General features: G+C 40.2%; 1 protein-coding gene across 5 annotated transcripts in view; it reads right to left on the reverse strand.

Moving 5' to 3' along the window:
• sptbn2 (spectrin, beta, non-erythrocytic 2) overlaps window positions 1-13,926 on the reverse strand; it is a 39,338-nt gene that overhangs the window by 17,973 nt on the left and 7,439 nt on the right. For 3 of the 5 annotated variants that reach the window (XM_058086163.1, XM_058086162.1, XM_058086165.1), the window contains exon 2: window positions 12,668-12,855. In XM_058086163.1, the coding sequence (XP_057942146.1) occupies window positions 12,668-12,824 (157 nt within the window). In that variant the 5' untranslated portion in view covers window positions 12,825-12,855. Of the gene's footprint in view, window positions 1-8,508; window positions 9,058-12,667; window positions 12,856-13,926 lie in introns of those variants that run through there. The other 2 variants (XM_058086164.1, XM_058086166.1) reach the window with 2 other exon arrangements.

A 13,926-nucleotide genomic window follows, 5' to 3' on the forward strand; every position in this document is an offset into this window, starting at 1 on the left:
AGATATTGTACAAATGTATGTCGTTATAGTAGATAATGCTATAAAAAGTCTAGCAGCAGTTCAGACATATGGAGCAGGGGAATAAGAAGCTAATCCTGCTCTACCAGCTAACAAGGTGCCCTCATTTCAAGAACATTAGGCCACCCTTCCTTTTAAAAATGCTATTCTAGTATGGTACTTAATACAATTCATAATGCAGGAATTGTGACTTCATGTAAAAAAAATAAAACAAACTTAAGATTAGGACATTGTATTTAACTAAACAGCTTAAATATTAAGATATAATCAAATAAAAATCAACCACATTGTTAGTTTATTAATAGATAAAGTCCAAAAGGTTAAAGTTCAGAGAGCGATATTATGAAACATAGGAAATTGTGCAATCAACCAACCAACACTATCAACCACTTACAAAAAAAACTGATTCTGAAATTTCACTTGAAGCTGCTATGGTGGTGTAATACCACAGAAATTGATCAGTTGCACTATTGCAGGATGAACATCCTTCCTCTTTGTGAGTGCTTTCACGTTTAAAAGTGAAAATAATAATATTTGCACAAATGATGTTGTATTGTAATACATTTACCTGGTTACTGGACAATTAAGTCTTCTTTCTGGCCTTTTTCCATTTTCAGGATTATCACCAGCACATTAATTCTAAGACTAGCTCAACTAATCATGGAGGAAGCGACAATTAATTATTTTGCAATATTTGGTATATGGCTCACTAAGCACCAAGAAGGAAGCAGATTACTGAATGGAGAAGGCAAAGAGAAAATCTTTGCGGCTTTTTTGTTTGCACAGCTTGTTCAAAGCAGGATTATTATACCATTATAATGCCTGCTTGTTTTGTACAACATGAATGGGGATGGAATTTCCCACACTGAGTGGGCAATACAGGTTGTTGGAGAATCAAATTATCATAGGTCGAAAAAGGGACATCCAGAACAAAAAGACGATAAAGAAGGCTACATGACACACCCTTGATTATGGATTAACAGTATATGATTTATGAATCACATACTGGGGTGGCACTGAACTGGCATTGTGCACTCCTACATGGAAAAGGCAAGGCGATATAAGGCTGGGGCCAGTTTTATTACACTATGACACAAATAGCCGGAATGGGGTTATTTGTCATTTCTAAGATGGTCTCCAAGCTAGAGGCAAATTACGGATAAGGAGAACCAATGTGAATTACCAACTATAAAACTATAGAATGTTATCCTGAAATGTTAAACATAAAAATACAAAGTATATTCACAACTTCACTCTATCATGGTTTAAAAAAAATAAACTAAATTAATAAATCGGGCTGCACGGTGACGAGTGGTTAGCACGCAGGCCTCACAGCTAGGAGACCCGAGCTCGATTCCACCCTCTGCCATCTCTGTGTGGAGTTTGCATGTTCTTCCCGTGCATGCGTGGGTTTTCTCCGGGTACTCCGGTTTCCTCCCACATTCCAAAAACATGCTAGGTTAATTGGCGACTCCAAATTATCCATAGGTATAATGTGAGTGTGAATGGTTGTTTGTCTATATGTGCCCTGTGATTGGCTGGCGACCAGTCCAGGGTGTACCCCACCTCTCGCCCGAAGACAGCTGGGATAGGCTCCAGCACCCCCGCGACCCTCGTGAGGATAAGCGGTAGAAAATGAATGAATAAATGAATAAACCGTTTCATGGTTCACAAAGGCCTCTTAGTGCAGCTCTGATGAGCATTTCGCTTCGACGTGTGGTTTGGTGCTGTCCCTTATGAGTAAAGAAAGCAGGAAGTATGGGTGGAGAAGCTGCAGTAAGTGTGAAGGAGGTATTATGTAAATTAGCCAGATTGTCACAAATCGCAGATTATCTTAGCTTGCTGAAAGACATTTTCTAACATAGGCAGCAAACATAAAAATTACTTGGTCATGTAATTTCACATTTCATGGTTGGGTAGGCACTCTGGAGACCCAAATATGTGAATACAAGCAATTACATATTTTATAAACATATCCCCCATGGCTTAGAGGTACAAAGTGTGAACAGTAGCTTGTGTTTTCTACTATCGCAACAATCAACATTGTTGACTGTGTATTTCTCATGTGCACTACACAAAATATACAATGGAAAAAAATATTGTGGCAATACGGGTGGAAGGGGGCTACATTCCTGCATAAGCTTTGTCATGTTATGACAGAACCCTTCAAGTTGAGATGCAGACAATGGGGCAGTGGACAGTAGTCTCGCAGATGACATGCCGCAATCGTTCCCAATGGAGTGGTCCTAATGACAAGGCAAGAGATCAGGAAGATGGCCAGACACCAGACACATCAATGATGGGCTTGCTGGTTGTAATAAGCAAACACAAACCTTGTGCAGCTGTCCCCCCCCCCAAAACGTGGCGCTTGTAGGTTGTGTTACTTGTGCATGGACGGATGAAAATAAGTGGAAAAATGTTCAATCAACAGTCTGAGATCAAGATTTGACTAGGAAGTCTTTTGTCCAACAGCCAGCGCCCTTTCTGTTTTGTACGGTGATAATAATCCTTGTCTGGCGGTCCACTGTTTTGCAATGGCGTCGATCATGTTTAGTGTTTAGACTAATCACACAATGAAGTGTATTTCTCTGAAAGAAACCTATGAACAGCCCCGCAGGACCAAGATTCTGTATCTGTGTTAAATATTAGGCTAAAAACACACACAACCCTACACTGCCTTTGATTTATTAACCCAGACTAAGTTTACTATGTTCAAGTTCTGCCAAAGCTTTGTGTTGTGGCCAAGTACAAGCAATTAAGCGTCTATTGCTCTTTCAACAATGATAAACTAGGTTCTGGTTGTTCAACAAAAGATTAAGAAATGCATATGTGAGTGTGTGTGTGTGTGTGGGGGGGGGGGGGGGGGCGTTCTTTAAATTCTGGCGACTGACACTGAGTTCACTGTATGGATCACTGCTCACACTGCTGTGCAGCGTGACACTGCACTTTGGGCTCCAGTGTCGTCATTGAGGGCAAGAAGTGACTCCATCTGTAAATAGCTCACCATAGTAAGCATTTCACATGGCATGAAAGTCAAGCAAGTGCATTATTTGTCTTTTCTCTCTGACTGATACGGTCGAGCATGCTGGACTACTCTGATAAGATATCATGAACGATACCAAGAGACCTAGTTCATGATTTTCCTCCCGCATAATTCCTGGACGTAATGCCCTTCTGACTTGCAATCTCACCCTGAACTTGCATTAATGATTGCTTCTGGTTCTTCGTGTCCTCAGAAAGAATGGGTAAACAAACATCTGCTTTAATCTGTTTAATGACCTTCTCTCGGACATTCTCTCTCTGCCAAAGGACAGAGTGTGGGAGTTGTATTTGAGGAAAACCAGATTTGTGCTATTGTATGTACAAACGATATGCACCGCCCTAAAGAGGAATACTTGTTAATTGCAAGATCCAAACTATAAATGACACATCAAAATTGTGTTTTCACAAGCAACACTAAATATGTGCCTTAACTAAATATTAGGGTTAGAGTCAGTAGTGCAATTCCAACACCATACAGTATATGTATCTCCAACTCAGAAACACCTCACTGGTCAGCTCATCATTGGAACAATACTTCAGCAAGGTGCATTCCCTGACATGCCGAAAATCACAAAAATGCCTTATTTATGTGTGTATGTGTAGTCTACATACAGTCAACACAAAGACAAATTAAAAGAGGGTTAAAAAGGTTTTTTTTTTTTGCTGCATTTAAGTATGCAAGTAAGTCCCAGAAAAATACATCTACACTCACATGTGAATTCAACTTAAATTACAGGGTGTGTTTAAATGCAACCCTTCACGACTCAATACGTTTAAAGTGTGTTCTGCTACTATTAAAGATACTAGCGCTACGAAAATATATTTTTAGATGTGTGGTTTCCCTTAGCATGAAATACATACAATTATGTCCTCTCATTTGTCATAAAATTAGATAGTGGCGAATGGATGAATCATGATTAATTTGAAAATTGTGATTACTTTGATTTTTTATTTTTTTATTTTCCATTCCTACTAAAATTACATTTTCTATCCATCTTTAATCCAGATCTTCTGTTGTGTATCAGATGCTTTCAACAGTTTTCGTCACCACAAATTTGCCTCGATTTTCGTACACTGTCATGGTCAAACTAGCCCTTTTGCCCTGTGCTGTATCGTTTCGCAAATATGAGTGTCCAAACAAAGCACTCTACGCATTGCTGATTCACTGCCCGTGCATTTGCTATGTCAAATTACTCTTGCACTTACTAATTATTCTTCATTCCTTATGACTACTTTAAGTATTACGTAATCTGTACTCACTCATCAGCAATTTTTCTGTCCTTTTTCCTAATTATTTATTGATTGTGACTGCTAAATAACTCCCCACGGGGCATAAAAAAGTTTTAAAGTGCCAGCAATTTGATAAAGAAGGTGAGAAACCCCATTGAATTCCATCTCGCTGTGATGTGTAAGAAATCTGCATCAACAATAAGCTTCATCCATTCATCATATATAATTATTTCGCATTGTATTTTGCATGTAAACTATAGTTCTTCTCTTGTTATAACTGTAGTTATGTTTGTGGGTATTTGGAATGGATTAATAGGATTTGCATTATTTTCTATGCAAAAATACATCTTAAATTTTTTGGATTTTTTTTTTTTCCGTCAAGCCTTTTCAAAGTCATTATCGTAAATTCCGGACTATTGGGTGCACCTGAATATAAGACCCACCCCATCAAATTTAAAAAGAAAAATATTTTTGCACTTGTAAGCCAAAGGTGTCCACGATGTAACATGGAATATTTACACAAAAAGACACACTATAAACCTTGCAATCCTACCTCCGCTCAGTGTTCCCAGTATCACTCATGTGAAACATGAGACTACTTGATCAAACCTACTCAGCTCAATACACGATCTCTCCGCAAGACTTCAAAACGAGAATATTAGTGTCCACCGTACTACTCCAATTCACTACATTATGAATCTCCACTCTAAGCATGATGGAACTGTAGTTCTTTTAGCCATAAATTAGCCGCATCATTTACAGTAATAATGACAACCGAGGTACCACTGTAATTTAACCCAGCTGTTTTCAAATTGTGAGGCCGGCCTCTCCTTGGAGTCACCAGAAGACTTCAGACGCACAGTAGCTTCACATAAATAAATAAAAAATATTTCAAACCTGTCAGTCTTATAAGGCAAAATAGGCCTACAATGAGAGAAATAGATACGAATGAGGAGAAAAACTCAAAATATGCTCTGGAAAATCTTTTTTTTCCAGGGAGAAAGGAGGCCCAAGGTATATTATATTGTGTGAGGGGAGGCTTACATTATATATATATAAAAAAATCACCTGGATTAGTGTGGTGTATATTGACACAAATGTACCGACTGTGCAAAAATCTATGGGCAACATTAGATTGCAATTCTATAATTTAAGATATACAATATATAAATATAACTACAATACCATCCAGCATAGGACAGAAAATATGTTTTAAATAAAACTACAGTGCACTATTTGTGTTAGTGTATCCATCTTTCCATTAGCTAGCAGGCTACTTCCTGGTTTATGGATGATTCCATAATGATTCAGGGAGTAGGCGGTATCACTGATGCTACAGTGACTCAAACCAGAAAAAACATAAATCCAGCTCCTTGCCAAAATTATACAGGTTCTTTTTTCCATCACTCCAATAATTTGTGTTCATGTGTGCAAAATGGTACTCATACATGCACATGATGCATGTCTTCGTACCTCTCTGGCTGTGAAAACGGAAGTGCAGATGCTCAGCTTCTGACTTCGAAAGGAGGGCTGTGGTGAAACTGCCACCTTGCAACATGAGGTATGCACTGTTTTTTTCCCCCACACACTTTTAACCGCCTGAGGTCACACGTATAGCAAACACCAACAAGTTCCATCTTCATAAAATGACACAAGGCTGACAGACCACTGTAACATTGAGACATCTGTTACAGAATGGTCGTTTGTGTCCTTTGGGAAGACAGTGAATATATAAATGCACCACACCACACCATTTGCAGCTGCAATTGATAATGGGGAAGTTAAGGGAGGCAGGGACAGACCAAGGCCGATCTCACAGGAGAGGAGACAAAAACAGCGGCCTCTTAGCCACAACATCTGGACCGAAAACAGGGGGTGGAACGTCAACAACACAGCAATTGTCCCTCAACCTCTAAATTGGACACGTTCTTGTGACACACTGCCCAGAGCCAACTGTCAATGTTAGCATAACTGTACAAACAAAAAGAGGGCTTTTTTTTTTATTTGAGTTGTGTGCTTGTGCGCGTTGAACCCTCACAGAAGTAACGTGACTCTAAGATACAGCTACAGGGCCCTTGAGCAAGAGCTTTCAATATATGATGTTACAACACTCTGCTCACAGTAGGCTTGAAACTTGACCTCTACACCAAAATCTATAGAATGTCGATGCAAAGCTGAAAAAACGTTAGCTTTTAAATGAGCTGAAAAAACTAGGCGTGCAAAACGAAAAAGGCTGAGTCTTGTGGTGTCAGTCCATTTTTTGTGTGGCTTATCATCTCTCTTTTAATAAATAATCAAGTTCTAAATGTCACTGTGCTGAGTAAGAATTTGGTCACACTATGAGAAAGAGTCCAAAAGTCCACAAATGTTAGCTCTGAGGATAAAGGGAGCAAGTTAAAAAAAAAAAAAAAAAAAAAACAGTTTGAATGGGATGCCAAATCCCATACGAAACTACAAAACCTTCATGATGTAAATTTGCACTTCTGCAATGATGACACAACCACACAATAGAATATGCATAGTGCAATCATGAGAATAATGAATATTAAAATAGCAAATCAGAATCTCAATTTTATAATCTCCAGGTTAAAATAAACAATGAGCACGACCACAAAAAATATTTTCCCACAGATGTAACTTTAACGATGTGGCCAACGCTTTCCTTCCAGCTATCCACTTTAACTGTGGTTAATGAGTTACTTGCCTTATCCTAGATTATTTTCCCACTCATGCTTTATATGCTTAAACCCTAGACCGACTTGAACTTGAGAAATTATTTGTTTGCTGATGAAATGGGTGTGATTATAACCTTTTATCGCCGTCTTGCTAAATGATGGTACACAAAGAAATATACAACAATAAAGTTGAACCTCAGTATGCCCCCGTTTTCATTGAAAATGATTGCTAAGAATTATTCTAGCTTGTTGTACACCCAAACAGGGCGCCTAAAAAACTGGTCCACAGAATGGAGTGACCAAACAAAGTATCCAAAAGCACTGCGTATTTATTTTATTAAGTATGGCTGCAAAAAAAGTTGCAAATGCCAGAACTTTGATAAAGTGTTCACCAACAGGAGTCTTAAATAAAGGAAAAAGTAATGTCAAATGTTCATTCATCATTTATGTGTATTTTGCTTGTTTATTGTATGTAAAACTATAACCACAGTCATTATATTTACATTATCTGTCATTGGAAAAATGTATTAGCTTTTAGTAAGTTTTGTTTTTTGTCTGACCTTTTGGATTGTATTGACAGCGAATGCTGAGATACCGCTGTAACGACTTTCACCACTTCTGAAGATTATGCATGTTAGCCAATTTAACATGACCTGATCTGAGTTTTCACACTTTTGTTACCAACCAGACTGCACTGACTGCACCTAGACAATACTTAACAATTGGAAACATAGGGAACCTCTACATGCAGAACAATATGGGGCACGTATCCATTTCTGTGAATCGTTAAAACTCAGACACTCAACTATGTACATGAGAAAATCAAGTCAACATCGGGAGTGAACACAAGGATGACGGAGTGACACAAAGAATGAGCCTAAAGTGTAGTCAAACTGGAAATACAAGGAGGAGTTACTAATAAGACTCTATGCGTGTGAGCATAAGTATATATTTACATTTGTGCCCTGTACGCATACATGTACAGTCTGTTCTTAACACATTTTTACAGACTTGTAAAGAGTCGCAATATTCCACTTGAATGAATACGTGCACAGATCTGTAATTCCATGCAGTAATGTCAAACATGCAGCATGAGGAGATTCCCCATGAAGGTGTCTCCTGCCTTAAGAGATCAACCAATTGGGAACCGGAAGCTTTCAAACACTGAGATCTTGATGCACACTACAAACTAACAGGGCAGTTGCATACATTGTAATATCACATCATAGATACACTCACTTTAATACTAACTTGTGGCCTGTGAACAAAAACCTTCCCACAGGAATAACTCATTTTCTCATCTTAATAGAGTTAATACCAAATTAAATATACATTGGGTTAGTTGAAGGAGTGTGCAGTGTGTGTGTATAGGACAGAGCCATGCATTGTAATAAGCTCTAAAAAGGACAGGTGGCCTGCTAATCAGGTGCTTCATGCTGCCTGCTTTAGACACATTTGTCTATGACGCCTTTTCTCCGCCACTACAAATCTCATTTTCAAAGGTTTTCTGTAAGTTACCTTAGCAAGTTGTAACGGCTCTTACCTTGCAGCTGTTTGAACCTTCCTTCCAGGATGTTGGAGTATTGCACCTGATTGACAAATGCAGCAGGAGACAAGCAGGGCTCCCGATCCCTGTGCTCCCACTCCATGGCTTTTCCCTCCCAGATATTCCGTTCAGATACTGTATAAACGTGGGTTCCCCAGCATAGCACAGCAAAGGGAAAACCTGCCCACTTAAGACCGCATCAAATCCTTTCAAGGGCTTTAAAGAAGATCAACCTTTTGTATATCCAGAACGTCGTGGTTTACCAATTCCTCCAGTAAGGGACAAGATGAGCTTGAAAAAGTTTGAATCCTCTGCCTTGTCCAATGAAAACTTACTTAAAAAAATAAAAACTGAAGAACAATATGTTCTCTGTTGTACCTCTAGCGTACTATTTCAGCACACTTGTGGAGATAAAAAAAAATGCAATTGCTTGCGGTTCTAGCTCAGTATCCCTCCCAACTCTTCTACCTCACATTTGCTAGAGAAGAGCACAGCAGAGAAGGCTAACAGGCTGTGGTCGGCTTGCTGTGTAAACAAAGCCTGCTGTGCCCTACTCGGCTCATTTGCATAAGGTGTGCTTCTGAGGGAGGAGCCATGAAAGAATGGTGGACGGCTGAGGGGGAGGTGTGGAGGTGGACTAAACCATTAGGGAGTGCTTCGCCGTGTAACCGAAGACAGATTACTCACTGCCACCTTAATTCCATGGAGCAGAAGGGGGTGTGGCCTGCCAAGAAGGCACAATCACGAAAGTGTGTTCTTATCCGGTGTCTCACTGTGTGTTTCCTTCCCTCTTTCCTCTATTATTATTCCGTGACAACATTTATTCTTCCTTTTTTGCTCATGGGCTCAACAGTGCGATTAAACACTTGAGGCATGAGGGCAACACAACAAGCTCTTTCTTGTCCAAGTAGAAAATGATGGCTCTTAAGGGTAAAACCATTACAGTCAAACATGATTAACACATTTGACGTCACCCCAGATGAAGACAACTATAGAAATAGTTTTGTACATTTTGCTATATACTATAATTTACTTCTGGAAAATCATGCTATGCACAAGATAAGTTCATTATGAGTCTACATGTGCAAAACATTACACAAGTCCATAAAGGATGTAAGGACTTAAGGTCATGACCTTTCTTCATCTGGTGACCTTTGCTCTGGTTGGGTGGCGGGGCAGAGTTAAAAGGGACTGTTTGTTTTTTTTTATCTATATCCTGATGAGCAAGGAGCATCTGGTTCGGTCTCATTAGGAAATGAACTGCCCTGGGCCTTACGTGTCTGTGTGTTTATGGTGGGAGTTTGGGGTGGGCTGTGGGGGGGGGGGGGGGGGGGGGGGGGGCTAATGAGATCCAAAGAGCTTGCTCGCTTCTGGTGGCAAAGAGAAAAAGCACAGAGATGCACTGAATAACACTGAACCACCAGAATCCATCATAGCCTGCTGAATGGAAACACAGGACAAAACAAGGGGCACCAGGCAGCAAGAGCAGTGAAGGAAGAGTTGAGGTGTCAATATTCTCCACGGTAAAACACTGCCGCTTCAACAGCTGAGTCAGTGCAAACAAACGAAACACACTCCAAACAGTGAGTGGATCCCACAGAAGAAAGTACAGTTGATTTCTCAGGAGAATTTCCAATAACTCAGTTGGGTATTTACGTCAACTCCAAGGCAACACTAAGCAGCAAGCGACTCCTGTACAGTGTATAAAAGGGTATAAAGCAAAAAAGAACCCAATTACAATACCACAATACAGGGAGTCTGAATAAGTCTAAGCAGCAGAGTACATACAGGATGCATGTCTTGGAAGCTGTAAAAAAGGGGGGCGGTGCGTTGGCCCAGGGGGGAAATAGTTACCGCGGCATGTCAAAGAATGTGAACATCAAGCCTGTACTTGTCTACCGGAGATGGTATCACAAGTATTACAAGTGTGCACACTTTTGGGTGATATTCAGGCAGGTGACAAAACCTCCCGTGGCTCTGTTGTATTTTACGCCAGCTATGACATAATGCTTTTCCGTCAAAACAGAAGACAAAGCAATACAGATGGATGTGCTTTATCACCTTGGATGTGTATATGAATAATATTAACATATTTTGCACATTGTTTAACAATTGTACTTTTTAGTAAAGCATAATACTGTGTACGTTCTTGTTTGTTGCTCCCTCTGCTGGGTTCTCTGCAATACTGCAACTTGTTATGACTAAACATGAATTCTATTTCAACGGAAGGTAAACAGGGCAGTTCAACACACACACACACACGCAACAAGGATTTCTTTTTGAGCCAACTAAGTTCAAGCTGTCATCCTACTACCAAACATGTACTGGGTGATTTTTAATCACTCTGAAAATAGTCAGAAAAAGTGTGTCACCACCTCATTTTTTCGCTGTGGTGTATTGACAGTGCAGCACCCTGATTTGCCCTGCTTTTGGTTCTATTTCTGTCGTGTCCTATAATGACAAAATTGCATCTCTTGGGTTATGTGGAATTACGCGAGTACCTCAAACTACACAGCCTAATTAGATTGGTTCAGATAACTATTGGTCTGTGATTCTTTTCCCTTTCCAGTGTCTTTTTTAAGCATTTTATTGATCTTCTTATCATTCCAAGATTCTGGCAGCCCTGGGGTCCACAATTTGTTTTTTTATTGGCCCATGACATTCTGCAGACACAATTGAACATGACCTGCTTTAGAAAAAAAAGGAAAAATCTAAAAATGGCCAAAAATTATTCCAAAACATCTAGCTACCTGATCATCTATATGATATCATGGAAGACAAAATGAACATCACAAAAAGCTCAGAGAAAGGAGAAAAGCTCCCAGGTGGACTGGCAAGAATTATGGACAAAATATGAGCACCCGTGCTCAACACAGACATAATAACATCATCTAACTTTATGCAATCACACACACAAGATTAGCATTTGGAAACACAATGAATGGGAAAAATATAAGTCTATTTTTGGAAGCATCGGCCAAAGTAACTTTGACTTTGTCCAGAGCGCAACTATGATGCGTTCAATGACCTATGGGAAACACTCAGTAAAGAGCCATGCAAAACCTATGGGCTTTGAACAATACAGTATGTTATTTTCCAGTAAAATAACAGCCCTTATTTCCAAATTAAAATGTACTTACTTATTATTTGATGGCGTTAAAATGTGTCTTTTCTTTAATCATTGCTTTTGTAAGCTCTGCATGGTCCAGTTCAGCCCCGCCCTGGCGGCTGTTTTAAATCAAACTTTGTTTAAACTCAACATATGATGATGATAATGATAATGGTGCTGGAGTGCTGGAGCCTATCCCAGCTGTCTTCGGGCGAGAGGTGGGTTACACCCTGGACTGGTGGCCAGCCAATCACAGGCTACATATAGACAAACAACCATTCACACTCACATTCATACCTATGGACAATTTGGAGTCGCCAATTAACCTAGCATGTTTTTGGAATGTGGGAGGAAGCCAAAGTACCCAGAGAAAACCCATGCATGCACGGGGAGAACATGCAAACTCCACACAGAGATGCCTGAGGGTGGAATTGAACTCGGGTCTCCTAGCTGTGTGGCCTGTGCGCTAACCACTTGGCAGTATTTATCAATGATACAGTGAAAATTAAGAAAATGTGAATATTTACTTTGGAAGTCAATTTGGCTGTGTGCCCCTAAAATAATGAAGAATAATGTAAAATAATGTAGTCTGGAGCGCTACCGTGTATAACATCTGGAAGTCTCCCAAAACTGTTCAACTTTAAAGTGAGGCTGAACCCAAATTGAGTGAATTATTAAGGACAACACTTGGACTCGAGTCTGCTCAGACTGGGGTGATCTGATCACAAGTGGATAGCTCTAAGCAAAGGTGTGAGCTGGGCAGGAGCATTGTGAACTGGTCACTCAGCCTGCATTTGGAGATGGGTTGAATCACATGCAGCATAATTGTTTATCAGAGTGAAGGCAAATGTGGTTGACAAAAGGCCACCTAATCAGCAGCCCCATCAGGGACTATTAGTTCATGATGGATTGCATGCTATCCAGACTGTAGGGGCTAAGAAGATAAGGTCAGGATGTGACCAGGGCAGCGTTGACATGGATATAGAAAACATCCTCTGTATCTTCATCAATCGTCATTATTTCATAATTCTGCACATTGAACTATACCTGCAAGAGCCTTGATGCGCGAGCGCTCAAAGAGGCGTGCGGAACTGTTTTCGTTGTCCCAATCGGTCTCTGCTGCCAGGTCCCAGCGGTTGTTGATGTCATTGTACTGCTGCTGGATCTCTAAGCTGTCAAAGTCTGTCGGCGAGATGGTGCTCATGGTGTCCAGGCAAGAGGAAAACTCATCCAACCTAAAGTCAAAAAAATCAAAACGCACACACAGAAAAGTCAGTGCACACTGGGGAGGTGGAGGATACTGTATAAAAGCTGAGTCTGACAGCTACGTTATAGCTTTATGTTCTACATTAGACGGTTGCTTTCATTGGATTGCTCGATACCAGAACTCAAGAAATGTGCTTTTTGATACAGATGCCAGTAGATTCGGCCAAATAACCTAAACAGCAATTTTTGTAATGATGTTTGGAAAATATAGAGATAGATTAGAATTGGCTGATTCAACACCATAATTGGGACCTTTCACAAAAGTCTAATTTAATGCCAATGCATTCAGTGTCATCTCTGGCATATAGTAGTGCAAAATGTTCAATCAATAGTATAGTCAAAAATCTATATCACAACAGAAAATCCCATCTATCCTTTGTGCACAAATGCCCAATGAAGATTGTACAAAGGATTACACCCCACTCACGTACTTTACTAATACCAGTTTGTTGTGTCTGGGGCTCACACACAGGACTTTTGGAATGGGAGACGAGAGCGCTGAAAAAGCCCGGACTGTCAACCCAACGTTCAGCGCAGCTCTTCAGGCCGAGAGATTGAGGTTTACTAACATACACACTTGAGCAGCCGCACTGGCAGGCATCCGTTACACTGACATATAATGAGGATGGCAGAAAAATGTTTCAGGAGGGATCTAACTGGGGAGCAAATTCCACGCCTTTACTGTACAGAAGGAGTGTGACGATATGTGGATATGTGCGAAAAACAGAAGCTGAAAGCCTACAAGTCAAACTTGAGCTTTGAAGCAACATCAGCTGGTGGAAGAGTGAAATCAAAGCAATCTATGTAACTAAAAGCAGTGAAACACAAACAGGTTGCCATTAGAAACGCAGAAAAACTCACCAATGCTCTCATTACATGCCAACAATGTTCAACAGCTTGGTGGCTGGTATATATAGTACACAAGTTAGTGCCTAAATAACCTGTCAAAGCAATGACAGCCACCAGTCGGTTTCGAACCGTCAATGCGCGCTGTGACGTATGACACTTCAAACACAATCAGTCATGTGATACTTGCAGTG

The sequence above is a fragment of the Doryrhamphus excisus genome, chromosome 11, assembly GCF_030265055.1.
Source record: "Doryrhamphus excisus isolate RoL2022-K1 chromosome 11, RoL_Dexc_1.0, whole genome shotgun sequence".
Taxonomy (NCBI): domain Eukaryota; kingdom Metazoa; phylum Chordata; class Actinopteri; order Syngnathiformes; family Syngnathidae; genus Doryrhamphus; species Doryrhamphus excisus.